Raw genomic sequence first — 27,743 nt, forward strand, 5'->3', positions numbered from 1 at the left:
GAGTCCCTGTCGGGAGAAGAGTTTGTCAGGATGGTCTTGGCGCGGGATAGTAGATGCAGAGGCTGAAATAACCACAGCTGCTGTCGTCAGCAAAGCTGACCAGCTCATGTGCTGAGCCATGGTAAGTTGTCGATTGAGAGGTGAGTTGTTGGCATTGATCGACCTTGGTGGATGATGATCTGAAAGTCTAGGCGCGGTCACCCCAACTCTATATATCTCTGAAACCGGGGCTTGACGTCTGAAGTCGATATGTGCGCGTTCAGCTTTCCTGTTTTCCAGGGAGTCCCATCCAGGCTGGCGGATGTGTCGTCATTCCATTCATCTACCGATTACTCCAGGGACAGCCTCCAAGCTCCCGGTTGCGAGGTAATCAAGCCAAGAAGTCTAATTGGGGTGTACTCCAAGCTGCTTTGTGACCTGTCATGAAGGATACTATCAGTGTCGCCAGCTCTGTTGGTTGTGTATGTCAGTTGTTGGTTATTCCCTGCCAAGCTAAAAGGAGGCTGACTTGCCCCAGACAGAACAAGGTTTCTCAAACACCGCATCAGATTACGAGCCTCTTGAACAAGAGACATGCCCGGCATCGAAGGCTAGCCTCCGGATCCATCGTGCATCCGAGCCAGGCGCAAACTTTGAGGCCCTCCTATCCACAAACCGTCGACCCTTCCTCTATCCTTTAGTGCCCGGTGAGGAGGTTGAGCTGAATGCTTGGTCGAGTGGAGAGCTGCAGGGGAATGCACAGGTGCGAAGATCCGGGAACAACCGTGATCCGCAGAGAAGGCTGTTGCTACATAGGCTACCGTGGATCGACCTAAAACGGGACTGTCTTGGGACCCGGGAACAAGAAACCCCCTGCGACTAGCGAACGCCTCATTCCCCAGCCTTGGCATCATCGTTTAGGCGAGCTGCCGTTTTCGACGGGAAACGGTACACTACACTCGGCTGTGGTGTCATGGTTGCGTCCGGTAGAGGACGCTTCCGCTGTTGACATGGCGGTGATGTAACACAGGCGCAGAGAGGTCTGCCAAGAGCTGAAAATCTGAACCCAGCAACACTGCCCGGTCTTGATCTGGGTTCCCTCCTGTCCGGCTGCAATGTCGAGAGGTGATGATCGACAAGGACACACAGCCATGTTTGGTTTGCCAAGCAAAGGAGTGGTTACCCGGCCGGCAAGCTCACCGAGTATGGGGTTGGAATTTTGGTTTGATATACGCTGATCGAGTTGACCTGGCAGGAACAGACATCAAAGGAATAACCCCATGTTTGCTCAGGACTGCCCTGCCCTGGGGAGAGGGCAAGCTGCAATGTTCCTTTGCCACGGTCAAGGAACCAACTTGTCAGATCTCACATCGATCGGACGAAATTGTTTGAGATCAGGGTCTCAACATTCATATTAACCGTTGACCCTTGCGTTGTGGCATAACAGACCGCCCTTTCATCAGCCCTCTCGCCCAACCTCCAGGTTAGCTCCTCCTCTGTAAGTGCATCACCATTGTGTGGAACACTGACAACTACCCTATTCTTCGAACACCCTGTGATGTCATTTACGTCTTGACGCTTTCACCAATTCCTTCTGCTGTGGCCTTACTCCTGGCCGGCCTCGTCCAAGCTGGGCTTTGTGGCTTCTCTATATTGAGAGCAAGATTCCGAGACATGATCACGTGGACCCCTGTCGTCTCGTCTCCTGAGCTTAAACCGTCGCAACAGGACGCCCGGAGCAGCGTTTACGGGAATAAACGTGGGCGATCCGTGCCTTTGCGAAAACGCCCAAAGCCACGCGCAATCTTGAGTGACATTCCCCCACCGCAACGGCTATTGGCAAGGTTTAGCGGTTCCCCCCACACTTGTTTTGTCTCTCTTTACAATGAGGATCAGGCACAATGGCATGGAATCCAACAGATTGAGGTCTGTGACAGGTCATTTCTCACAGTGAGACACCGGGCGGATGTCGATGCCGGAAGACACTACGATAGGGCGCTGCAAGGGGCAGAGAGGGCAAGCATACCGTTACCACGTGTGTACGCCAATGATTCGTCGATCTTTTTCCTGCCTCGTCTGGATCTTGGCTCAAGAGATCATCACCCAGAATGTGATATCTCGTCACGCTGTTCAGGTAAATAGCAACACTCGTCACATAGACAACGGAAGCGCTGTTCACGCGAATATCAAGAGATTTAAATGAAGAAGGGGATATTAGTGTAACCTTAGGTGAGTATTCTTACGTCATGGATTATTGTTTCGAAATAATTCGATTGTCTTGCTCACTTCTGATTACTTGTTCATCGTGCAGCCATGAGTTTCTGTCTATGGGGGCATCTTGGGATCTTCCAGCACTCCATGCTCGCCAATTGAATAGAATAGACTCACATTAAATCAATAGTACCAGTCGGGAATCTCGATTAATAAGCTCAGAGTGTCGAAGCGTTTTCAATTCAGAAGAGTTAGAAGAACAACAGGCTTAAAGATAGAGGTGACGTCTCTCAAACCCCGATGGTTTAAAAAGCCCCCATGACTGAATGAAAGGATCTGAGTGGTAGAGTAAATTTCAACTTGATTCGTCAACCAGTTCCCAAGCCTCTTACGCCTTATTCAAGTTGAGCAGCCAAGAGTGCACGCCGTCCCCTGGTTGGACCTTGGACGGTTTCTTCCGTTGTTCATTACTTTCATACCCCAGGCTTGATCTCTTCAGCTTGGAAAGCCGCTTTTCCTCTGCCTCGCTACACCAAATCGTTGACCTGATGTCAGCTCTCGGACTGGAATTCAATGACGCACCGAGGAGGAGGGACCAACAGTATTATACCTCTTACCCAACGTCCAAGCCCAGGAACTCTAAATGTTTAGTCTAATCCGGGAGCTAACAGTCCTACCAGCAAGTTCTCTCGCTTGTCAGATTCTTTTCTAACTTTCCAATGACCAAAAACGTCATTCACGATCCTGGGCCGTATCCCGTTGAGATCCATCCTTTGCCAAGCTTGGTAGCTTGGTAGCTTGCACTATTCCGGACAACTCTCTAATTCCAATGGGACGTCCCTCAGCTCTTTGAAACGGCGTCCAAGTTTAGATTGCGAGGCGCTTGAACGGTATGACGCTTGGCAGTCCAACACACAAGGCCATGATCTGATCTCTAGCTTTGCAAACTCATGCCTGTCAAAGCAGGCTGCGATAGATATGGGCGCAATTATTCTTTCAGGGGGTATTGGGAGGGTCTTTCTCAAAGAGTGGAATGAAAACAGAGTCCATGATGGCATCGCCAAGTTTTGGCTGCGAAGCGCTCGATGCCCATGTTGGACATCCCGGGTGGATGTTCTTCCTAAGAAACCTGGTCTTATATCTCCTATAAGACGGTATTGTCGCTTATACGTTGTGTAACCCTGGATTCAAGGGGGGTAAAGACAGGATCTCGGTTACAAGCCCTCCGAGCCGCCATTTCTTTCAGCAGTGATTTCTTTTCTTTGTTTTGATCTGCCCATTTAATGTTTCTGAGCCTCCAAGACGGTTCCAGGCAATTCGAAAACAACGGTGATGCTTAAGGCCTGTCTTTAATTAGAAAGTACGTGATTGGCTAGAGATGTTGTAGCCGAGCAGGCGTGACAAAGCACGTGACCACCCGTGGCTTGACCATTGCCGGTTACCACTTAGCTTGGCAAATCCTTGGCAAATGCTCCTCGGTACGGAGCAAACCCTCCAGTGATACATTTCAAGACCGGAAGCCGGGATTCCTCCGCCCGTGAACCCGTTCTTGCTCAGCCTGATCTACATCAGCTCGCTCTAAAAGAATGTTGCGTGGCTGATTGGCTGCGTACCTTGCAGCCTGTTGGTTGTCAAGATGTCATCTTTGTGTAACGATTGGATTCACCGCCTTTGCTGTTTGGCCAACCTTGGCCAAGCAAACAGATCATCTTGTGTCAAGCTTTCGGGATGTATACGTCATTCCCGTCCAAGGTTGTCTGGTGAGGGAACGTGGTCAACCGACAAGCGAGATGGATCTTGTGAGATGAGTGCATCAATACAGCCTCAGAGTTCGGGCAGGGCATCTGTTGCAACTTGGATTGTCAGCGCCGGAAATACGAAGCTGGTTGAACCTCCTTGCGCTGGCTTCAAGTCTGCAGAATCTAGACCACAGTCCAGACACGGGTAGCTGACAAGGCGATGCACAATGTTCTCCTTGCTGGCTGCAACATGGCAGTAGGGAGCTCCTGTCACGACCAACAGCCGCAACATTGAACGCCTCTTTTCCAAGCCCCAAACCGCCATTAATCCCCCCATGAAGGCCATGGAACGCCCATGTAATGACTCCTGAGCTTGAGATGCAGCAACTCGCGAGGTGTTATCCCAATGTGTTTTCCTCCACCATTACCTCGGTAGCAACGTCCAAACCACCCAACGGCAGTTCTCAAACCCCACAGAAACCACCAAATCACAATCTCAACAGCTTCAAGATAAACACCTTCGGCGGTCGGACTCCAAATATGACCCGTGAGCACGTGTGGCTTTCCCCGCATCAGATCACTTGATAGTCCGGGGCATCCGTCATTTCAGCGTCAACAAACCTCGACAAACATCACAAGACAGTCCTTGATCCAAGAAATTGAGTGGCTTCGTTAGGTTTCATATCTTTGCTGCTCTCTATCATCTAGTTCGTCACTCTTGAGTCTTTGTTCCTTCGATTATTTTACCTCCCCTTCCATCCTCCACCATGTCCATGGGCCATATCAATTTAACCGATTGGCAAGACCTGTTCATGTACGGTCTTGCCCCGACCCAAACAACCGAATACGACAACTCCCATGACCAAAATTGGAACAATCAACGCTGAAAAAAAAGATCTGTGGGCGTGCAGACACCCTGCGAGCGGACCGATATAATACCCTTAGGCGGCGGGAGGGTCGATAATGGCAGGCTTGGTGCCCAGGTTGTTACGGTTGCGGAAGAAGAGAATGTTCTTGCCAGCACCCTCAGCCTCAGCACTAGGCTCGACCCACTGGCACATACGGGCGCTGTTGTACAGGGCACGGATGAAGCCACGGGGGCCGTCCTTGACGTCGGCGCGGTAGTGCTTGCCCATGACAGGCTTAATGGCCTCGGTGGCCTCATCAGCGTTGTAGAAGGGGATGCTGCTGATGTAGTGGTGGAGGACGTGGGTCTCGATGATGCCGTGGAGCAGGTGTCGGCCGATGAAGCCCATCTCACGATCGATGGTGGCAGCAGCGCCGCGGACAAAGTTCCACTCCTCGTTGTGGTAGTGAGGGAGGGTAGGGTCGGTGTGCTGAAGGAAGGTGATGGCAACTAAACAGGTCAGTATTGATCAACAAGCGAAAGTGGACGAGAGGAGCTTACCCAGCCAGTGGTTGACCCAGAGGTAGGGAACAAAGTACCAGATGGCCATGTTGTAGAAGCCAAACTTCTGCACGAGGAAGTACAGGCCAGTGGCGACCAGACCGATACCGATATCGCTCAGGACGATGAGCTTAGCATCACGGTTCTCATACAGAGGGCTGCGGGGGTCGAAGTGGTTGACACCACCGCCGAGACCGTTCTTCTTGCCCTTGCCGCGACCCTCGCGCTGGCGCTCGTGGAAGTTGTGGCCGGTGACGTTGGTCATGAGGTAGTTGGGCCAGCCAACGAGCTGCTGCAGGACCAGCATGAGCAGGGTGAAGGCGGGGGTCTCCTCGGTGAGGTGAGCGAGCTCGTGAGCCATCTTGCCGAGACGGGTGGCCTGCTGCTCCCGGGTTCGGGGAACAAAGACCATGTCACGCTCCATGTTGCCGGTGGCCTTGTGGTGCTTTCGGTGCGAGATCTGCCAGCTGAAGTAGGGGACGAGCAGGGACGAGTGGAGGACCCAGCCGGTGATGTCGTTGACGAGGCGAGAGTCGGAGAAGGCGCCGTGGCCACACTCGTGGGCAATGACCCAGAGACCGGTTCCGAAGAGACCCTGGAGGACGGTGTAGACGGCCCAGAGACCAGCACGGGCAGGAGTGGAGGGGATGTACTCGGGGGTCACAAAGTTGTGCCAGATGGTGAAGGTGGTGGCGAGGAGGACCATGTCGCGGAGGATGTAGCCGTAGCCTCTGAGGGCGGAGCGCTTGAAGCAGTGCTTGGGGATGGCATCGTGGATGTCCTTGATGGTGAAGTCGGGCACCTCGAACTCGTTGCCGTACGTGTCGATCAGGCGGCCATAACCGGACTTGGGCTTCTCAATGTCCACCTCGGACAGAGAAGAGAGTGAGGTGGAGGAAGCCGAGGGACGAGGGGAGTCCGAGGGAGAGACGGCAGCCGACGACTCGGAGTCGGTGGCCGTGGTAGAGGTGACGGTGCGTCGAAGGGCAGGGTTCTGCCTGGGCACAGCCGTAGACGAGGCCATTGTTGCGGGAGGGGGGAGGGAGGACGACCGACAAAGAGAGAAGAGTCAATTGGTCGGATGGGCCAAAGGACAAGAGTCGAAGAGAGAAAGAGGGGAGGTGAAGAAGAAGGAGGAGGCTGACGGGAGTAGGTTGTAATAAGGGGGGTTGAAGTTTTATGGATGCAATGCGATTCCGCTTGCTCGGCAGGAACGTTTTGTTGGGGGAAGTACCGTGGAGCCCACTCAAAGCCTGGCAGCCACGGGAGAACGGACAGGCAAGCAAGCAAGCAGTGAAGCAGGCACAAGAGCAGAAGCCGCAACAAGTGGGACGATCACTCAATTATGCCGCGGCCAAGTGAGACAGGGAGTGAGAAAGGTCACAGATGATGATCCCTTGGGGCAAAAACCGAGAGAAAGAGGTAAGAAGAGGGCTTGGAATTGACAGAGATTCATGACAAGCTCCCTTTTTATTCCTGACAGACAATTCGACGCCTTCAGCTGCAGCACAGGTTTGTCTATTGACATACGTGCCACTGATGTTCTAGCTATGCACAATCTTTGGTCGATCTTGAAAAAGAGGCGGCCGCTTCAAGGGAAAAAGATAGCTGAGGTAAGGTACCTACAACCTACACTCACGCCCGACTCGAGTCGCGACCACCAGGGCCAAAAAAAAAAATTATACCCCAGGAAAAGACGCTAGAAAACGCGTCGTGCTTCTAACCCCCCCTGACGGTGGCAATGGCCTCCCTCTGCCGTACCGGTAACAGTGAGTGAGCGGAGCGACTGGACGGGGTGGCCGGGGTTGAGGTGGGCGGGCACCTCAATGTCTCACAGCAGGGGAGCTTTCACAAGCTTGACTTGTCCACGGAGGGGAAGGGGGCTGGCTGAAACTATCGCCAAGATTCTGCACTTTGTACACTGACAGACAAGCTCCAGGCTCGCTGATGATCCTCTGCCATGGTCATCAGATTAGTTTGCTTTCCAATTGGTATCACTTGGATGCTCTCATCATCTTTTTTTACTCAGTCAACACTCTACCGTTTCACGGCCGACGTTGCATCGTCACAATGCCGAAGCCCGGGCCCGGTCCCCGCCCCAACTCCGGCGGCGGGATTTCAACACCCGCAGTGGCACCATGCTCCAAGACATGGAAGACAAGACAACCACACAGAAAAAACTGCTGCGCCTACACGCACGCACAGTGAGAATGACCTGCACGCTTCAATCGATGCGGCGTCCCCCCTTCTGAGCTCGGGTGCTCACCGCCTGGTGGATCAGCTTCTTTTTTTGCCTCTGTGCCCACGGGACAAGGCCGACGGGATGGCGGCGGCGTATCAGATTGGCTCCCCCTCTGACGGGCAACCATGCCATTGCAGAAAATACTTTGTCCGGGAATCAGCTTCTCAAATTAAGCAGGCGGCTCAAGGTTAAGCCTCCCGCTACAAGTGCACCCGTCTTTTATGTCGAGCATGGTCAGTGTCCACCGGTTTTTTGGGCCCTGCCAGCCACCACCCCCGAGCCTTTTGCCTCCATACCCGTGGCCGGACCAGGCCCCGGCGCGTGTCTTGGGGTCGGGGGTTCCAGTTGGGAGCTTGGGGCGCTGCGGGCCAGGTGGCTCCGGGTCCTGCTTAGGGCTGGAGATCATCGACATGTGAATCAAGTCAACGAGGACAGACGGGGGAACCGGGAGCCCTCGTCAACCACCGTGAGGGGGGCAAAGGAGGGGCGTGCTTAGCGGCCCAAGCCCGATGTGCTTCTCTTCTTTTTGTTGACGATGTGAATTGGATACGAGTCGATTGGTTCATGAGGCCAGGCATGTTTGATACCGGTGGGAAGATGAGAGACATGGGACGGAGGTGTTGATGAATCTGGTGAAGGCCAAAGCTAATCAACCCCAGCTCGCAGTGGAGCAACATCGACGGCCGTGGAGAGATGCCCGCCATCCGCCTCGAGATGACTTGGATCAGAGATGGGAGGGTTGATGGCTGAGTGAGCAGCCAGCCTGGCGTTCGCCCACATGTAAAATGCTCATCCACGACGAACCGAGGTGAAAGTACCAGAGTGTGCTAAGATAACCTTACTTGGACTGAACCGATGTACATGTACATCCTCACCTTGACCGGTTCTGCCCAACGCTGTTGTACAACTTGGTCACGCATGCCAGGACATTGTCTGTGAGGAAACCTGGGGAATGGATGATGAGATGGGAGGCGTAAGGAGGGGGAAACCATCATGCCACCATCCATTTGACGAGCCGAGGAAGCGCATCTGGCTTGTTCTGGTCACAGTTGATCACTTTTTACCGCTGTTCAAGGGGTTCTGTTCAGCTCGGCGGTTGCAAGACAACAGCAGCACGCAGCAAGCCTCTGGCAAGCTTTGTGTCAGTGGGGACAAAAACGGACAAACCGAATACGCACGTCCCCATGTCTTTCAGGCGCTCTCTGTTATCAGGGCCACAAAAGATGGATTACTCTTGTGAGCATCAGAGACGAAGCTTGATATTTTTTTTCTGTTGGGAATTTTGTTGAGCTGAGGCGGGACCCCTGGTCTTGGCACGTCCACGGCCCAAGGGTTCAGTTTCTGGTTCAAGATGGAGCGGAGCAGGTGGGGAAGCGAGCGGCGCGATACGACTCGCTCCCTTTGCCCCATGTACGGGCGTGGCGCAAAAGACAAGGGGAATCAAATGGAACACCGTCAAGGCGTCCCTTTTTTGACGTGCTTGACAGCCAACTTGCAAGCGCTTGCCAAGATACAGCCATTTTTGACTGTTTTTCCTTTTCAGCAAGGTTGCTTAGGAATTCGGCTGAGGGCTTCATTCACGAGGCCAGCCATTGGCTCAAATGCTCTTCCATCAAAGGTCATCGCAGGCTTTCAAGCTCGTCAACAGCTTCTGAAGGAGCTTTTTTCCCCCTTGCTCTAGGGTCCAAGCGCCCCACGTGTCTTGCCCGCTTGGCATCTTTCCTTTCCAGTCCCTGGGCGGCACTTCTTTCGCGGCTCTTGGGTTCAAACCCCGCCATCGTCAGCATCCATCACATCGTTGGAGTCGACTCCTTGCAAATCGCGAGCAGAGCCGCTTTCCGAGTCAGGTCATGGTGGTTCGATATCGGGAAAATTCGAGGGCCGCAGTTTCGTTCTCCCCTCAGGGTTGTTGATAGGGTATCAATATAATAACACCAGTGTGATGGGAGGCATTGGCTGTCCTGGGTAGCCATGAAGGTATCGCAAGAATGACAACATGACAATAACGATCGGAGATGGCCTTTTCTTTACAATGTCTCTGATATTATCCAGGTATTTTAGATGAATTATTGTATCACAAAGTTGCAGCACTCAAGGGGAGTTGGAGCCTCATTACCCATTCAATGTTTCACTCAAGTATCTCTTGAACCCCGTAGGTGGTTCGATATCAGACTTTAATCCGTACAATTTCCTATTTTCGCCTCGATCCTTGCCAACTACCTAAGCAACTTCATCTCTGCAGCAATTGTTGAGGCGGTTGTTGAGATGTACATACATGGGTTCCAAACGCCGGTTCTCTCCTTCATCCGCCAATCTTCCAGTCCTACCATTCATTCCTCCCATCCATTCCTCCCGAATCATCCATGTGGGAAGCATCAAGCTAACCGTCCATCGAGAAGCACTCACACGTGACACCTCCAAAACGACAGCCTCTACCGTTTCTTCCCGTTCTCCCGGCGAGTCTCCTTGAGAGCCTTGTACAACATGTCCACCCTCGAGTCAGGGGTCATGTTGTTGAACTCTGCGGTCTGCTCGCGAAACCGATTCGGCGATTCTTGGCGACGAGTGCCCTGGCCTCTTTGCAGTGGTTGAGGCGTCTCGAACGGATTATCGGGGGTGTCCCGTGCCCGAGCTGGCGAAGAGCTCCGTGGCATGAGTCGACTCGGGGATGGGAACTCGGACATGCCCCCATCCACACGCCGACGCTTCGCGCCAGACCCAGGGCCATATCCTGGCAAGTCTCGGGTTCTGATAGAAAGGTTGCTTGTGCTTGGAGTCGAGTGGCTCTGCTCTGGCTCCTTTCTCTTTCTTGAATACCAATCATAGCTACGGCCAGCCATTGGAGGTGAAATTGGAGGTGAAGAGACAGGTTGATCGTAGTATCCTGGGGCGCGTCTATAACCCGTAGTCCGGGTTGGAGTTTCAATAGACGGCACGACTTCATCCTGTGTATGCTGGTAATAGCCAGTAGCCTGTCGTTGACCAGTTGTCTGAAGCTCACTCGAGCTCTGGTTGCTGTCTCTGTGGTCGTTGCTTCCAGCGTTGCGAATATCGTCGGCAATGGCACTGCGCAGTTGCGGTTGAAGATCCAGCACAAGCGACATAAGGGCCTCTGTCTCACGAACTTGCGCCGCGTCACTCTGGCTTGTCGCTTGAGAACTGTAAAACAATCGCCTGACAGGATTGTCATAGTCTTCTGGCCTTCTGTTGTTTCCGAGCACACGTCGAGTATATCGGTCGAGTTCGTTCATCCGCCTTTCGAGAGCGCCGGTGATCCAAGTCTGGATCTCTGACTGCATGATCGACATGACATGGCCCTCGGCTAGAGGCCAGAGGTTGCTCTCGAAATACCCTCGGTTGATTGCGCAAAAGCGTTGTGCAAAGACCCGGTTCCATTCATCGATGAGCCGGTCAAGCTCTGCCTGTCCCACGGACGGAGCGGGCAAGTTGTTCTCTCTCAGACTCGTCCGACGGGGCTGGACCCAGACATCGACATGGTATCTGAGATCTTTCCAATCTTTAAACTTGCCCTGGGTGGCCTGGTTGAGCTCGATGTTCTGGAAAACATCGTTCCAAAAGGGCTTCTGATCAAAACTCGGCGAAGGAGTCATGTTCAGGTACGTGTCCTTTGATGCCAGGCAGAGTTCCATGACCTCGATCTTGCAAGCCATCGAAAAGTTTCGGCGTGGGGTCTGGCTGCTTGGGGCTTCCGTCGCGGCCGGGCCTGGGATGGATGGGTCTGGGGCAGTTGGACCTGGGGCAGTCGCAGGCTTTTGAACTGGTTCGGGATTTTGAGGGAGAGCAGTGCGTTGAAGGGATTCAGAATTGGAGGTGGCACCTGTTGGTCGCGCAGGGGAAGCGGCTCTCTGATACCCTCCCTGGAGCTCCTTCAAAGGAGGGACGTCACCTCGTCGGCTCTGAGGCTGCGTGAGTCCATACTAGAGTCGGGTCAGCAGCGATACATGTCAAGACTGGACAAGTCAAACAAACCGGGTTGTTGTGGCATCGTGGTCCCCTGGGAGGCTCCCTTGTGGTGGATGTCGAGCCTGATTGAGAGGATGCTGTGGCTTGGGACGGGTTGTATGACCAGCGTCCCTGCTGGATTCGCATCTCCTTCTCTCTTCGAATACCTTGGGGGGTTTCCACAGTCATTCCGCTGTCCCGTCTCAGAGACTTGTGGCGAAAATTGCCTCTGGACTTGGTCAAGTAGTCGTCGTGGACACCAGTGCCAGCTCGTCTCCAGTCTGCTCTTGGGTCCCGAGGGGCCGGAGGCTGAGAAGCCTGTGAATTGTCAGTGGCCCGGACCGGACTTTCCGTCTGATGATTCAATTCAAGAGAGATGGGCAGTCTACTTACGCTCTTTTCACCGGGGCGGCTGGTAGGAGGAGGCATGGCTGCCTTGTCGGCGGCGCTCTTGGCCGGGGAGTTGGGAACCGAGTACGCATCGGGACGAGCCGCGGGTGACGAGGCTGGAGCAGAAGACGGCGCAGGGGAGCTGGTGAGGTCGATGGTATCGACATCCTTCAAGGTCTCCTTGGCCTTCTTGTTCTTCTTCTTCTTGGACTTGGGTGTTTTCATCTTGAGTGTTAGGTATATGACCAAGAAGCCAAGATGGTGCGGGTGAGGTCAAAAAGATGAGTGAATCCAAGAAGTTTGAGGGGAAGAAGAGATTAGGTATTGTGCGCGTGCTGCGGAGTGTTTGACGACAGTGAATCACGGTCATGTCTCTTGCAGCTGCCTCGTACTGGCAAACAAAGCCCCATGCACCTACCTCCAGAGCCTCGATGATTTCATGGAATTCTTATCAAAGGACTGTCAATTTGGCTAAATATTCACTCTAAGTCAAAACAAAGTCCCTTTATTTTATTAATCGTCGCCATAAGGCATCCGGCAGATGGTGATCTGTACGTCAAGCCGCCCAGATGGTTCAGATGTCCAGTACCAGGCCCCTGAGATGGAACTCGACTGTATTTCCCGACCGCAAAGGAAATCAATGGTTGTAAATACTTTCAGCGCTTCAAAATACGTTGCAATTGCACTTCTAGGCTCGATTCCATTACCAGAGGTAGGCAGGCATTGATATGATCAACGGTCGATTCTCTGGTGTGCCTGTCTGTCCTAGCCCGTCCGTCGTGCAAAGGGGCATCATCACGACCAGTCACTCGATCCCCGACCTGGGAATTATAACGTGCAGTAGAGAAACTATGAGCTTTTTTATTTTCCTTATAAGCCGTAAGAATAGAGTATCAAACATTCCTTCATCCCAGTCATCGAGTTTTCTCATCATAACACACCATGCCAATCATATATACGCCAGAATCATATAAACTCCCAAACACCCCCTTAACCCCCATCACCACGGAATCAGTGCCCCGTCACCTTCAATCACCTGCCTCAAACGCTGTGGCATGAAATCCACCCACATGTTGACCCTCTCCATCTCAAACGATGCCCAGGCATCACGCACCATCTTCTGCAGCGTCTCGTCCTCCCAGTCCTTGGGCGCATCGAGCGTCCACTGTTTGCGTGCCGGCCAGAGTGAGTCCAGTGGGTTCAGATCCGGGCTGTCACCACAGCTAAAGTAGTATCGCAAGCCGTGTTCGTCCTTCCACTGCTGCACCAGGTTGACCTTGCTCGCAGCGCCGTGTGCAAATGCCTCGCTGTCCTCCTCGAGAATGAAGCTCTGCGAACCTATGCCGGCGAGCCACGGTTTGACTGTCTTTTCGAGGATATGGTCCTTGTACTCCGTCATGGTCATGACACCGGTGCAGTTGGGGTTGGTGGATTCTTCGTAAAAGACTGGTTCGCTCTTGAAGCCGTGTCCCACCGCAACCCATACGTGAGCCTTTCTCAGATCGCGCGGCCATTCAGCCTCGGGAGTCTCTGAGCACGGGGCGCAGAATCTCTCACCGGGTCGTGGAATGAGGCGCATCTTGCCGTCGAGGCCAAAGCCAAAGTGAAGTTCGAGGCTGAAGCGTACGGGTCTCCAATCCTGGGGTTGAGGATACGCCTCGAGCATCCGTCTGGCGTACTCCACCCTCTTCTCCCTGGCCTTCTTGTGCACCCAGGTCCTAGAGCATGCCAGACATCTCCGGTATCCAAGCGTGCCCATGGTCCGGTGCAGGGTCCTCGGGTTCACGTCGACCTCGACACCAGCCTCCTTGGCCAGGCCGTGCCAGTTCAGGTTGACGTTGACATAGCGCTCATCCCACAAGATCTTCTCCATCTTCTGCTGGTCCTCCTCGGAGATCTTGAGGGGCCTCCCGCGGGTCTCCTCCCATTCGGGGTCATTGCGCTTAGAGGCAGGGATGTTGAGGGCGGCGTAGCCCTGGGAGCGTGAGAGGTCAAAGTGGCGGAAGATGGCAGACTTGTTGACGGGGAGGCCCTGGGACTCGAGGTACGAGATGGTTCCCCTCACCATGGCCTTTTTGGGGGTGTCTCCATGTTTGTATCCGGACGGCATCTTGAGTGCGGGCGAGGCTGGGGCACCAGCTAATAGTGGGCGGGTTGGGCCTCGTATAAGTGAGGTGGAGAGAATTGTTGGGCGGCGGTGTTTGGATGTTTTTGTCTGCTCCCTCAGAACTGGTGGTCAGCGGTGAGGGGTCAGAAGTTGGTGGTGATCACGTGACGAGGCTGGGTCAAGATGGCCGGAGCGTGAAACAGAGGGAAGATGTTGTTCCTGGTGGTTTCACAGCGTCATGCTAATGCATGCTGCAACGCCATGGCTTGATGTCTTGGATTGGTACCAATTGATATGACACAAAGGGCCGAGGTATTCGGTGGTGGCTGAAGGGAATTGTGTCAATCGTAGTGTTAAGGTGACGGAGCTGACCTTTATCACGACACCGATGATTGACTTAATCTGGCGGGGACAAAGGGATAGGTGCTTGTTAGAGATGACTTGGCGTATGCTATTTACCTTGTATGAGACTGTTTCTTTTCCTCTAGAGCTGCCATTATGATAGAATAAGTGCTCAATGGGCGTCGACAAGGATCTACTAAGCTTTTAAATGAACGCGTGTGGTGTGCCCGAGTTAGCACGCTCAATGTCTGCGCCCTGATTAAAGATGGCATACAAAGCAGGCTCATGTTGTGATGCCAACTACCTCTAGAAATCGACAAGATCTACAAGTCATCCACCCAGATTTGATAGTTTCCAACGCCATTTAAACCTCGCCTCATACAGCAGGATGCTATGATGGATCAATTGCTCTCAATACGTTGGGCCTACCCTGCACTCAGCTCTGACGTCGGCCCGGATTCCCGAGGCTTCTGACCGACTTCGGACCACAGGAATCATCACCAACTCCTCAAACATCAAACCCAGACTTTGTTGAATCTGTAGGTTGTTTGTTTGTGTTTATCTGGCACCCAAACCTCCCATGTTGTGGAGTTGCCAGCTCACACATCACCTTCGCCCCCAGCATTTTCCAGAATCAACTGTTGATCATCAAAATCATATAATTCAGAACCTCGTCTATCCAATTCATGGACGACGGTAATTACGAAGATAAGCACCGCTCTATGGGCCTCCACAGGCTGTTGTCATCCCCAGACATTCACAAAAATGTCCTCCGCAATGTTCGCTCCACCCCATATGTCCAAAATGCCACCCGTGTAGAAAACGCCGTGAAATGGAGCCGCGTATGTCCCCATCTATTCCAAAATGTACATGTTGAGACGTGAGTCTCAGCCATCTTTGTCCTTGTTCCCATCAATAAATCCTTAGGCTTTGCCGGCCTCGCGGACCGAGATCATGAACTTGTCCTCGGCGCCGACCTCGCCAGCAAGCCTTGCTGATGACACCTTAGCGTTCCTCACGGATAGGATCGCCTTGATCTCGTCAGCCGTCTTTGCGCCGAGAAGAGTCATCTCTCTGCTGAGTAACAAAGCCACGGCGGCCCGGATGAGGAGCGCGTCGCCTTCAAAGACATATACATCCCATAATCGCGCCGCTTCGTCAATGGCGAGATGCCCCGTAAACATTCCAGTCAAGATTGACGATAGAGACTCCTCTAGGTTGACGTCTTGGACCTTCTTGGTCAGGTGCTCGTGCAGAGGGGCCGACTTCAGAGACAGCGTCTGGAGCACCAGGTTGAACGCTGAGGCTTGTGCGCCAAGGTCACAGGCGTAGAATGAGAGAGGCAGTGGGCGGTTGAGGACATTGGCGAGTGCGACGAATGCAGACCCAGCGTTGGGCAGGTTCAGGAGTAGCAGCGCGGCGATTGTCTGACGGACTTGGTTAGCATCTCAAGTGGCACACAGTGGCTTGTCATACTCACATTACAACCCCGGACGTAGCCAATGTCACTCCTGTACATGGCATACGCGCTCAGTACGTCGACAAGACTCTGGTGCAGAGGCCCCTCCACCTCGAAGATGCGGAGGTCCTCCCACGTCTTGTTGGCTGCGTCCTTTCGAATTTCTTGAAACCACTTTGCTCTCTTCACATCCTCGGCATCGCCCTTGTCGTCTTTGACTCTGGCTTCCACCTCTTGGGCTCTCGCAAGAGCTGCCTGGAAAGAGGCTTCTGACAGACCCAGCTCGTTGCCGATCGCTCGCGTCCAGACGGCTCCTCTGCTACGAGGTGCAATGCCCTTCCACCAGAGTTCTCTCGTCCTGCGTTCTCGAATGGCATCGTTCCATCGTGGTAGGACATCCTTCTCCCAGATATGCATCAGGTTGTCGGCGGCGCTGTCCCGTCCCTCAATCTTTGCTCTGCGGGAGGCTTCACGTCGCTCATCAGCCTTGGCGCTCGCTGCCATCATTTTCTGATACTCCTTGAGATGTCGGCGCTCCTCCGCTGGATCCTTGGGTGGCAGCCAAGAGGGACGTGTTCGGCTGAGAACAGCTTCCTTCTCCTTCGAGATGGGTAGAGGGTCAATCATGATGTTGGACTTGCGGAGGGGCGGCAGCTCTGGTGTGGATTTTATGCGCTGCTTCTTCTCATATGAGGTATCGACGGATCTTCGAGACGAGTTCCAGGTGTTGGGACGCTGACCTGCAGGACGCTTTGCCTGCTGTTCCTCCATCTCCCCGGCATGTTCCTCGAGCTTTTCCGTCAGAGTTTTGGCCTCGGCATTCAGGTCCGCGAGCGCCGCGTTCCAGCTGTGTGCCCGAGTTTTGGCTGGGCTGCGAGGAGCTCCTTCGGTCTTCCAGGTCGGCGATCGAAGAGACCCTTGCGCTTGAGCAACAGCAGGCGTTCCATTGCCAATGCTTCGAACGCGTTCCTTGGGGGCTCGGTCGGGAGAGGGCGACACTGAAGAGGGGCGACTGGGCGTGCGCTCCTGAGGTGGACGAGGAGAGAGAGGCACGTTGTCGAGGACAAGACCATCGGGGATATCATCGCCATCGTCTTCGTCGCATTCTCGCTCGAGATCGGTAAACGACTTGCGCTCGCGGCCGGTCTGCCAGCTGCCCCGACGGGGCTTTGGGGGAGACTCGGATCTCTCGGGTTGAGGGAATACCCGGGGCTGGGACTTCGGTGTCGTCGAGGAAAGGGGAGAGAGGCAGAGGATGGGCTGGTCAACTGCTTAGAGCGCGTGGCCGAGGGGGGCTCTGTCAATGAGCTCAGGTTGGTGCTGCGCGGGTTGGTGGTGTAAACATTGGTCTGGAGACTCGGAAATGGCGGTCGAGCTTTGGAAGCGGTCTTTCCAGCTGCAAGAGTCCGACTCGAGGGAGCTTTGGGGTGACTGGGACGGATGTCGACCTGGGATGGACTCTTGAGGGTTACGGTGTCGTCATCGAGTCCAATCTCCTCAAAATGACCAACGTCGGCCAAAACACTGCCATCGTCGCTGCTGAAGGACTGGAAAGACGACGATTTGGAGCTCTTGGAGGCCGTCATCCCTGGCGGAGAGTCGGGGCTGGGGAGAACACTGCCGATATCGAGGGTGCGGATCATTGTCGCATCGCAGGGGGCAAGCAAGAGTTTGTATGGACGAGAAGACTCTCTCCTCGCCTGCGCTGCGAACTGGTGGGCGATCTAAACTCGGATGGTGTCTCGTCTGCTGATCGGCCGTCTATCACGCTCGGGGACTCGTCTCGACTCTTGCGTCTCGTGAATGCGGTTGACGTCGTTTGGCTCCCTCTGTCGGGCGGCCTCGCCTGTGTTTTTGTTCGGATGGACCGAGCTGGGCTATGCTTGGCTCCAGCTGTGTCGGTGTTGCTATGCTGAGTATGGGGCTGAAGGAGCGGTTTCAAGATTGCCAGGGTTCGAGTCCACACCCAAACGACCGGGCCAGGAGAGCCTGTACTAGGCAGGTCTGGAGCGAAAAAGGGAGATGAGGAAGCGAGGGTGCGAAGCGAAAGGGGCGGGCCCGAGATTGAAGGCTGTTATGCCGGGAAGAGCGGTATAACTCAATCGATCAACGATGGACTGGGGTCGACGAGCTCAGAGGGGCACTCCCATAACGAACGACGGGGAGGCACAGGAGATGGGTTTTCGCAACCCCAGAGGGCGTCTAGCGGTCGCGGCCGGGATAAGGAGATATTAGATTAGGCGCCGGGCGAAGGTTTCGTGTCCAAAATAGAGGGAGATTAAACAAGAAAGTAGAGTGATTTGGGGGTTAGAGGTGAAGAAAGAAGCGAGAGTTGGTGTCAGCAAGAAGCAGAAGGATGACCAAGAAAAGAGAAGAAACGAGCGAGATCAAGGAAAAACCGCGAAAGCAACAAGCAAGAGGCAGGTTTAAACCGGGAAGTGGATGACGATCGCAAAGGAGACCTTAAGCGGGAGACGACGCCAACGCAAAGGAGGTGATTGATCCAACGCCCACCCGCAGCATGCGGCAGAAAAAAGCATCAGAGGCGTGTATCTCCGCATGCAAAAACAGATGCGGAGTGACTTGTCTTTGATGGCATGGCTTTTGACGCTACTGTTAGTGTGTCTTGTCCCCGCCTATTGGGTGACGAGCCTTGATGTTTAATTATTTCTTGTGGCAAAGTCAATGGCGATTAAGAAGAGAGCTGGTAGATGATGCCTTGGACGATGTAACATGTTCCTTTACCTGTACTGATAAAGTCCTGTCAACATTGATTCTCTTCTCTCCATGCAAAAGTTCCCCCTGGTACAATCTCCGCTAGCAGCAGCACAGTTCTGTGCCGTGTGGCATCCTTGGTTGTGGTGTGGCATGACCTTATCGGGGGCCAAGCCATGCCAGGGGAAGCAGGAGGGTCACACAGTCCTGCTTCGAGATTCACTGTGTAAGCCTACGCCAGCAATATGGCTTGTACAGTGTCAACACCATGCCCGGCCCCCCTGTCGCTCGTAATCTCGGCCGCATATGCGCGGCTAATAACCAACCTCGGCCAATCACGCCTCACGTCGTCCATTGTCCATCTTGATCGAGTCTTTGATGGTGGAAACTTGGCATTGTAAATAAGCAATCTCGGGGGTCCATTTTATCGCATTTCATTGTGAGCCCTACGAGCCTCTCTCTGGCCTCTGCGCCTACGGACTCGAACTAACAACATTGGTCCTTGAGCCTCTGTCTCATATAAGGTCCTTGGTTCCCTTGGCCAGCAAGGGTTTACTTGGCCAGCAAGTATCATCCCTTCCAAAACATCTTCCATAGTGACTTCATCCATCCATTGCTCACTTGGTACATATGGATCCATATCCCCGTGCCTCCAATACTTGTTCACTTCTTGAGATATCCGCAGCTCGTTCCAACCCCAGTTAGCATCCTCTGCTTCTTCTCGTCAGCTTTCATCTTGGCGATGAGAGCCTCCATGTCAACGGACTCATCCGACTTGCTCTCCTCGTCAGTCTTGTCGTCTCCACAGAGGAGGAGTGCCTCAACTCCTTGATGTTGCTTTTTCTTCTCCTCTTGCTGCTTCTTCTTCTCTGCCTTGCGCGCCTTCCGCTTTCTGCGCTTCTCGTTCTGCAACGCCTCCTTGACAACGTCCTCGAGGGCCTTCTTCTTGGCAGTGAAGAGCGGCACGGGCGAACCGGCGAGGTTGGAGTACTTCATCGTGAGGTTGTACCAAAAGTTGGCGTATTGTCGATCGGTCTTGATGCCACGTTCCTCCAGTTCCGCGGCCAAGGCTCGTGAAGTGCGCTCCGTCTGAGGAAGAGGCGTGCCCCAGTCGACCTCCCAGTTGTACTTGAGGTTGGAGCTGTCTGTTTTGTTGTAGGTGAACCCTTTGCCTTCGGCCATCTTCTTCTCGAAGCGTGCGACCGTGGGCTTGATTGCGTGCTCCGAAACACCGTCTCGGATGATCGCTGGTTTGATCTCTCGGGGTGGTTTGACCAAGCTGCTGTGGGTGATTGGCTTGAGTTGCTTTTTCTCAGCTGCTTTCTTCTGAGTCTTCTCGGGTGTCTTCTTTCGCTCATCCCCGGATGCTTCAACGCTCGATGTCTCGTGGTCGGTGACAGCTTGAGCAGGCTGTTGCACTGTAGCGGCGGGTTGCTTGGCCGGGGGCTTTGAAGGAGTCTCTTGGCTCGAAGTTGAATCATCACTGTCACGCTCCAGGCTGGCTGGTGTGATCGGGACCAACGGGGTCAATTGCTTCTCTGGATGTAGTGTCAGCGTAAGTTGTTTTCTGGGGGCTCTGTGCCACTCACTCTGAAGTCTCCATCCTCGAGGCCGCTTTGGGCTGGGAGTCTTGGCTCGCTTGGTGACGTTTGGCCGAGGGGGGAGCCAGCTTCTGGCTCGAACAAAAAGCTTCGACGCAGGGGACTTTCGGTGCCGGGTTGGTCCCGTTCGAGGCTCATTCTATGAAACCTTGCGAGAAGAGGGCCGAAGAGCCTTGGCTTGCTTCTTGCTGCCCTGGATGCGCTCAGTTGGGGACGAACTGACACGTCTGGATCGTGAAGGGGGTGAAACGCTGGGGGAAGAGGAATACTCTGTGTCGTCGCCACTTGTGCGCACCGGAGACGTCTTGGGTCTCTTGAGAATACTCTTGAGGCCGATGAGGGAGTCTCGGTGATGAGGCTGGAATGATCCAGGAGTGCCGGGCTCGTTGGTCTCGGAGAGCTTGTCGCCACTGTACACGGGCTGAAGCTTGTACGACGCAGTAAGTCGCTCGTTGAAGCTAGAGACTGAGGTGTTGAGCGTCTCATCATTGAAATATCCGGTGTCGGACTCGTCTTCGACTTCAGTGTCGGGCTCACTCTTGACCGGCTTCGGGGAGTCTTCCTCAGTAGGCGGAAGTTGGTACGAGACAGGTGGAGATGACATGAACAGCCCTGAAGAGTCAGAGTCGGCGGCGTCCTCCATCTTGACCAGGGTAGGGTTATCCTCATCAAGATCATCATCCTGCTCATCATCATCATCATCGTCAGAGCTTTCGGCACCAGAAACAATCTCCTTCTTGATCGGGCGAGAGTCTTCTCGGGGCTCAACCTTTGGCTCGGGGGCAGTGGAGGATGGCTCGTTGTCATCAGAGCTTGGCGAGACTTCCTTCTCCTTCTTCATTGCCTCTAGCTGACTATCAAGATAGTCCATCAGTTTGCCCGTGATGTCATCCGACTCAGGGTCCAACTGGTGCTGAGACTGGGAGTTCTCAGGAGATGGGGCAAGCTCCGTCGCGGTGCTATGGTTGGTCGCGCTTTGTTCAGGCTGGTTGCTCTGAGCAGTGGGTTCTCCCTGTGTGAGAAGAGGCTGTGTGACCTGAGCTGTAGAGTGCGAGGTCTCAACGGCAGACGAGTCGGAGTCAGATGTGATCAGCTGGGAGAGATCAATGACGATGCTCTGATCAACTCGGCTGGAGACGGGAGAGGGCGTGGCAGCTGGTTCCTTCATCGCAGGAGAGTTGTCAGCTGGCTTCAACGGAAGAGCGCGTCGCTTTGTTACGGTCGCGATCTTTCTTGGGACCCGGGGCTTAGCGCCGGCTGGGCGCTCATCATCAGCATCGCTGTCGGTAGAAGTGAGCATGTTCAAGGACAGGCGATCGGGAGATGGCTTGATGTGGACAATCTCGCACTCAGAGTCCCGGCCGTTCTGGCCGTTCTCTTCGCTGACAAGGGCCGAAGCGTTGCCGGCGCGGTCGATGCGTCTTCTCTTGCTGGACTGAGGCTGAGTCTGTTGGTGTCGCTTTGGCGAAGGAAGGGCCTTTTCAATAAAGCAGTCGGAGCTGTTGTCCGGCTGAGGGAGAAACTTGGCTTTGACGGCAGGTTTGGCCTTCGAGGACACCGAGCTGCTGCGGTTTGGAGCTGCGGCGCTCGAAGACGGTTGAGCTGGAGCACGAGAAGGGCCAGAGGAGGCTTGGGAGGTCGATTTCTTGTTGACAGAAGCAGAAGTCTCAGGAGGCGTTTGCTTGGTCTTTGCCTTCTTGCTGGGCTGGACTCGCTGGTCCGCCGTAGGGAGATTACGCTTTCTGTTGGGAGAAGGCTGGACATGCTGAATCTCACAGAAATCGGACTCCGAACTGTCAGAGCCGGATGAAATGCCGAAAGGGGTGTTGGGGGAGCTAGCCTGAGCCAGCTGGGTCGCTCGGGAAGGGGTAAGCTGGGTTGCAGTGCTCATTGTTTGTTCTGTGTAGAGTGTCAGTCGAAAGCTATTCGTGCAATCTGGGCTGTGAGGGACACTTACCAGAAGGGTTGGGCTGCGATACATTCGCGCCAATACGCGAGGGCGTTGCTTGTTGCGTATTACGGGTGGTCGACCGGTGACCCGAAGGCCCCTTGGGCGGCGAAGAAAACATGTCGGTTATCTTGCGTTGCCCCATCGTTGTAATATCTTCGCTTTCGCTCAAGAGCGATGAAGAGATGCGGTTCGAAGGGGTATCAGAGACTGAGGCTGATGCCTTGCGCAACGGGGTGTAAAGATGAGGTTCTTGAAGATGTGGGGTGAAGAAGGATGGCCAGAATGTCAGAAGGGACGTAGAAACGAGGCAGTTAGAGTCGCAGATTATCTCGAGAGTGATGGTTGGATAAAGTGCGTTGCATGAATGCCATGAAGAAGTGATGATGTTGAAGATGAAAGGGGAGGTGAGTGAATGCGAAGCGAATGCGCAGGCAGAAAGAGACCTTGAACAGGTGAATGAACGGATACAAACAAGAGAACAATGAGATATCCACTTTTGGACAGAGAAAATTGGTTAATAAATCACCCAATCGGGAATACTAAAGTGAGAAGAAAGTGAGGTTGGCGGAGATGTATTGACCATCAGGGGCTGCCAGCTGTTGACACTGGCACATCAGAATAATACTCCCAAACGGGAACAAAGACGTCATACCATTGTTCAGAAGCATTGTTCGACAGTCACTCCAGATTAGGCAGATAGAGGCAGAGATCATTCAAGGCAAGGCTCATCATAGGGCAAAGAGCTCTCTCACGATGGTCCTTTTTTGTATTTCCATGCCGCCGCCGCATCTATGGTATCATTACAGATCATCATGGTCCATGCACATATGACTCGTCCTCACCAGCTACCCGAGCATGGCCTTACATGCGCTCTCGTCGACGAGGAGCTGCGCGGATGATGTCGTCAACTCGGAGGAGGAGCTGGGTTAGATTGTTAGCAGCGTCTTGACAATATACAGTGACCGTATCTTACCTCTGCAGCCTCGCTGGCTGAGGACACCACAGCCTTCTTCAGCTTGTAGCTCTCAATAACACCGAGATCCCGCATGTCAGCAATGCCGCCACCAGGGGTCATTAAGTCAAGACCGTAGGTGGTGAGACCATCATAAAGGGCCTTGCGCAACCTCGCGACAAGGTCACCAGAGTCGAGACCAGCGTTGTCGGCCAGGATAGTAGGTAGTTGTCGCAGAGCCACGGCGAAGCTAGAGACAGCCAGTTGTCGCTTGCCCTCAACACGGGTAGCAGCACCCTCCACAGCCTTGGCCATGAGCATCTCGGCACAGCCACCGCCCAGAGTAGTCCGGGGCTCCTTGACAGTCTGAGACAGGACGGCCAGGGCATCGTGCAGACTTCGCTCAGCCTCGTCGAGCAGCTGTTCTGTGGCACCCCGAAGCACGATCGTGCAAGCCTCACCTGCTGACACACCCGAGAACTTGATAAGAGTGTCCTCACCAATGATAACCTCCTCAATCACGTCGCAGTGACCAAGCTTGACCTGGTCGGGGTGGTCGAATGTCGAGGCGATCTCACCGCCAGTCACCAGAGCCAGGCGCTCAATACCATCAAAGTCGGCGTGCTCAATCGACATGATGCCGGCATCAGTGAAAAGCTGCTCGGGCCAATTGTAGATAAGTTGTCGGTTAATGAAGCAGTTGATGCCGTGTGCCTTGATCTTCTCCACCTTGGCCTTCATCTTCTCCTTCTCGGCCTTTTCCAGCTCGGCCAGCTTGCTCGTTGAGCCAACCTTGACGCGTGCGCCAAAGATCTTGACCTTGTCGGTATCCATGGAGGTGTTGGCCACCAGGATCTTGGCCTTCTCCAGCCGCTTGGGCTGGTTGACACCAATCTTCTTGTCGAGGATGAAGCCCTCGTCGAGGTATGAGTCGCTAAGCTTGCCTCCGCTCTTCTTGATGATCTGAATGTGGTTGAGGTCGGTAGTCTTGAGTCGGAGGACGGCATCGACAGCCAACTGGGCGAACTGATCCCGGTCCTGGGCGAGGACCTTGGAGCTGAGGGTTGTTCGGGCGATCGCGAGAAGGTCGTTTCGGAAAGCCTCGGGGCTCTTGCTGTGGTCAACTGCCGACTCCTCGAGCGCCTTGAGCGCCGCCTGGCTGGCTATCCGGTAACCCTCGATGATGGTCTGGGGGTGGATCTTCTTGTCAACCAGCTTCTCCGCCTCCCTCAGCAACTCGGCGGCAAGAACAGCAACCGAAGTGGTTCCGTCGCCCACTTCGTCATCCTGAACCTTTGAAATGTTGACCAGAACCTTTGCGGCGGCGTTATCGAGGGCGATCGACTTGAGGATGGTGGCACCGTCGTTGGTGACCATGATTTCGGCGGTGGAGCTAACATGGTGTCAAAAGGGGGTGTGCAGGCACAAGGTTGGCGCAACATACGCTGACTGAAGGATCTTGTCCATACCCTTGGGACCAAGAGTGCTCTTCACAAGATCACCGACGGCGATGGCGCCGACAAAGGCAGCGAGACGCGCATTCTCGCCCTTCTCCTCGGTGGTGCCCTCCTCGAAAATCTGGGTTGGTTGGAAAGACTAGGAGGGGCATGTTAGCACATGGCGCTCGTTCACCTCACGAAGCTCTTGGAGCTCTCAAGCGGACAAGGCGGATACTGACCATGACGGGCAGGCAATCCGACTATACACACGGCGAAACCTGTCGGGAACGTAAATGGGTTGTCGTCGTCAACGTCGAATGCTTCAGCCTTGGGGTAAACGTTGCAGCCTTTTTTTATCTGGAGCTCCCAGCTAAGCATGGGCGGGCATGGAAACACCAAGCCCCTCCAACCAAGGGGCCACTCGAACCCCCACGTGACTTGCCCCGCGGTCGGAGTATCGTCGGCGGAGGAAGATCGCTTCTCCGACGACGCACACTTTGTGGGAAGAAACGAACACCAAATTTATGCTGCACCAGGCTGGCACCCGCAACATCAAGACTCCGCACGTTCCCGAGCGACGCTCTCCGCGGTCAAACTTAAACCCTGCGTGTCTTTTCAAGGCCATATCTCCCGCGCGCAGATAGGTCTTGCTGCTTCCCTCGTGCCCGGCGCCCGATCCCTCCAAAACCCTCGAAAAACATTCAGAAACGACTGAGAGCGGGGCATTTTTTTCTTGCACCCCTCCAACAACCCACCAAAAATCGCCCATCATGGCGCCCTCCTTCGACCACCTCCGCGATGCCGATCTCGACGATGACGAGTTCAACGAGGATGACATTGATATTTCCGACCTGCGAGAGAGATTCGAGGTGCAGCTGGAGCAGGGCTACGACAGCTTCGTCGTCATCGACGGCCTTCCCGAGGTCACGGAGGAGCAGAAGCCCAAGCTCGTCAAGTTCTTGTTGAAGAAGCTCAACACAGTTGGCAAGACACGGGAGGATCTGGTTCACATGCCCATGGGCGACAACGGAAAGTCTCTTCGGTAGGTGGTCTTGGTTCTGGCTGGACGCCGGTCGACGACTTGATGCTGACCCTCTGTCAAGGTTTGCTTTTGTTGAATACTCTTCGCCCGCTGAGGCTGCCGCCGCCACTCGCCAGCTCGACCTGGTCCCCCTCGACAAGAAGCACATCCTGCGCGTGAACAAGTTCACCGACATCGAGCGATATGGACGAGAAGGCCGAGTTGACGAGACCTACCAACCCCCCCACATTGACGAGTTCACCGAGAAGGAGCATCTCCGATGGTTCCTCAAGGATCCTTCCGGCCGAGGCCGTGATCAGTTTGTTATGTACAAAGGTGAAAGCGTTGGTGTCTACTGGAACAACGAGAAGGACCAGCCCGAGAACATCGTCGAGCGACAACACTGGACTGAGACCTTTGTTCAGTGGTCTCCTCTCGGTACCTACCTGACCTCTGTACACGCGCAGGGTGTCCAGCTCTGGGGCGGACAGTCCTGGTCCCGACAAGCCCGATTTGCCCACCCTTTTGTCAACCTCGTCGCCTTCTCTCCCGGTGAGAAGTACATCGTGACCTGGTCTAACCGCCCTATCTCGATTCCTGACGAGGGTCACCCCGCGCTTTCAATCGACGACCATGGCAAGAACTATGTCATCTGGGATATTGCGACTGCTACTCCTCTCCGATCCTTTGCCAACCTCGATGCCCCCAAGGGCGAGGAGGGCAAGCCGCCACCCAAGATGCAGTGGCCTGCTTTCAAGTGGTCCGCCGATGACAAGTACGTCGCCCGGTTGACCCAGGGTCAGTCCATCTCCGTCTACGAGCTCCCCCGCATGAACCTCCTCGACAAGACCTCGATCAAGATTGAGGGCGTTATGGACTTTGACTGGGCCCCCGCAACTCCCAAGCGTGATGGCGTCAAGACCTACGAGCAGCTGTTCTGCTACTGGACACCCGAGATTGGCAGCAACCCCGCCAAGGTCGGATTGATGAGCATTCCCTCAAAACAGGTCGTCCGATCCCTCAACCTCTTCAGTGTCAGCGACGCCAAGCTCCACTGGCAATCTGAGGCCGCCTACCTCTGTGTCAAGGTCGACCGACACTCCAAGTCCAAGAAGTCTCAGGCCACCACTCTTGAGATCTTCCGCGTCAAGGAAAAGGGTGTCCCCGTTGAAGTTGTCGACACCATCAAGGACACCGTCATTAACTTTGCTTGGGAGCCCAAGGGCGACCGCTTCTCCATCATCACCACAACCGAGCCCGTGGGTGTCACTGCCGTCCCTCCCAAGACTGCCGTTTCCTTCTTCTGCCCCGAGAAGGCCAAAGGTCAGCACGTGGGCAACTTCAAGCACCTCCGAACTCTCGACAAGAAGAACAGCAACGCTATCTACTGGTCACCTCGAGGTCGCTTTGTTGTTATTGCCACCATTGCGAACCAGCAGAGCTCCGACCTTGACTTTTTCGATCTCGACTTTGAGGGCGAGAAGCCTGAGGGCGAGAAGGACCTCACTGCCAACCTCCAGCACATGAACACTGCCGACCACTACGGTGTGACAGACGTCGAGTGGGACCCTTCAGGCCGATTCGTCGCCACCTGGGCTTCTGCCTGGAAGCACTCGGTAAGATAGGTCCACATTTTCATGATGACGAGCAGTATGCTAACGTATTTCAGATGGAAAACGGCTATCACATCTACGACTTCAAGGGCGAGGCTTTGCGAGAAGAGCCCCTCGAGAAGTTCAAGCAGTTCTCTTGGCGCCCCCGGCCAGCGACCTTGCTTACCAAGGAGGAGCAGAAGGCTGTTCGCAAGAACCTCCGAGAGTACAGCCGCGTCTTTGAGCAAGAAGATGCTGACCGCGGCGCGTCCGCCGACTTGGCCGTGGTGGAGGCCCGCCGCAGCATGCTCCAGGAGTGGTACAACTGGCGCGAGGAGGTTGAGGCCGACACATTGGAAGAGCGTGAGGTGCTCGGCCTACCAAAGGATCCCCATGCTCCTCTGCTAGAGGCTTACACAAAGAGCCTGGAGGGTACGACATCGGAGGCGGATCGGGTGATCGAGGAGATTGTGGAGGAGGTGCTCGAGGAGAGCGAGGAGGTGCTCGGTTAGGGAGCTTCTCTTTCTTTGCAGGATTTTGCAAGGGAGTGATTTGCTTGTATCTCGGTAGAAAACTGGTCAGGGCGAGGGGTCACGTAATGAAATTCTTTGTCACGTTCACGAGGATAGGTC

The 27,743-nt window shown here is 54.5% G+C and overlaps 6 protein-coding genes across 6 annotated transcripts; 1 reads left to right on the plus strand and 5 right to left on the minus strand.

Annotated features, from left to right (window-relative positions):
* Positions 1–4,870: 4,870 nt before the first annotated feature.
* On the minus strand, positions 4,871–6,361 carry MRS44_007007 (uncharacterized protein; the record flags this gene model as incomplete). The annotated part of the gene is made up of 2 exons (XM_046270299.2): positions 4,871–5,286; positions 5,338–6,361. The coding sequence occupies 2 exons, from the start codon at positions 6,359–6,361 to the stop codon at positions 4,871–4,873; spliced, it is 1,440 nt and encodes a 479-aa protein (XP_046139352.1).
* Positions 6,362–10,011: 3,650 nt separating this feature from the next.
* On the minus strand, positions 10,012–12,157 carry MRS44_007008 (uncharacterized protein; the record flags this gene model as incomplete). The annotated part of the gene is made up of 3 exons (XM_046283757.1): positions 10,012–11,517; positions 11,570–11,860; positions 11,936–12,157. The coding sequence occupies 3 exons, from the start codon at positions 12,155–12,157 to the stop codon at positions 10,012–10,014; spliced, it is 2,019 nt and encodes a 672-aa protein (XP_046139351.1).
* Positions 12,158–12,932: 775 nt separating this feature from the next.
* On the minus strand, positions 12,933–14,042 carry MRS44_007009 (uncharacterized protein; the record flags this gene model as incomplete). The annotated part of the gene is made up of 1 exon (XM_046274445.2): positions 12,933–14,042. One exon carries the CDS (start codon positions 14,040–14,042, stop codon positions 12,933–12,935), a length of 1,110 nt encoding a protein of 369 aa, XP_046139350.1.
* Positions 14,043–15,304: 1,262 nt separating this feature from the next.
* On the minus strand, positions 15,305–17,483 carry MRS44_007010 (uncharacterized protein; the record flags this gene model as incomplete). The annotated part of the gene is made up of 3 exons (XM_065621956.1): positions 15,305–15,808; positions 15,862–16,993; positions 17,047–17,483. 3 exons carry the CDS (start codon positions 17,481–17,483, stop codon positions 15,305–15,307), a joined length of 2,073 nt encoding a protein of 690 aa, XP_065478028.1.
* Positions 17,484–19,218: 1,735 nt separating this feature from the next.
* Positions 19,219–24,740, minus strand: MRS44_007011 (uncharacterized protein; the record flags this gene model as incomplete). Its single annotated transcript, XM_065621957.1, has 8 exons — positions 19,219–20,093; positions 20,145–20,244; positions 20,305–22,055; positions 22,114–22,550; positions 22,973–23,028; positions 23,081–24,452; positions 24,504–24,655; positions 24,738–24,740. 8 exons carry the CDS (start codon positions 24,738–24,740, stop codon positions 19,219–19,221), a joined length of 4,746 nt encoding a protein of 1,581 aa, XP_065478029.1.
* Positions 24,741–25,268: 528 nt separating this feature from the next.
* MRS44_007012 (uncharacterized protein) lies at positions 25,269–27,623 on the plus strand (the record flags this gene model as incomplete). Its single annotated transcript, XM_046274443.2, has 3 exons — positions 25,269–25,540; positions 25,602–27,135; positions 27,189–27,623. The coding sequence occupies 3 exons, from the start codon at positions 25,269–25,271 to the stop codon at positions 27,621–27,623; spliced, it is 2,241 nt and encodes a 746-aa protein (XP_046139346.1).
* Between the last annotated feature and the right edge of the window lie 120 nt (positions 27,624–27,743).

This window comes from Fusarium solani (genome assembly GCF_023522795.1).
Source record: "Fusarium solani strain SB1 chromosome Unknown bctg00000003_1, whole genome shotgun sequence".
NCBI classification, from domain to species: domain Eukaryota; kingdom Fungi; phylum Ascomycota; class Sordariomycetes; order Hypocreales; family Nectriaceae; genus Fusarium; species Fusarium solani.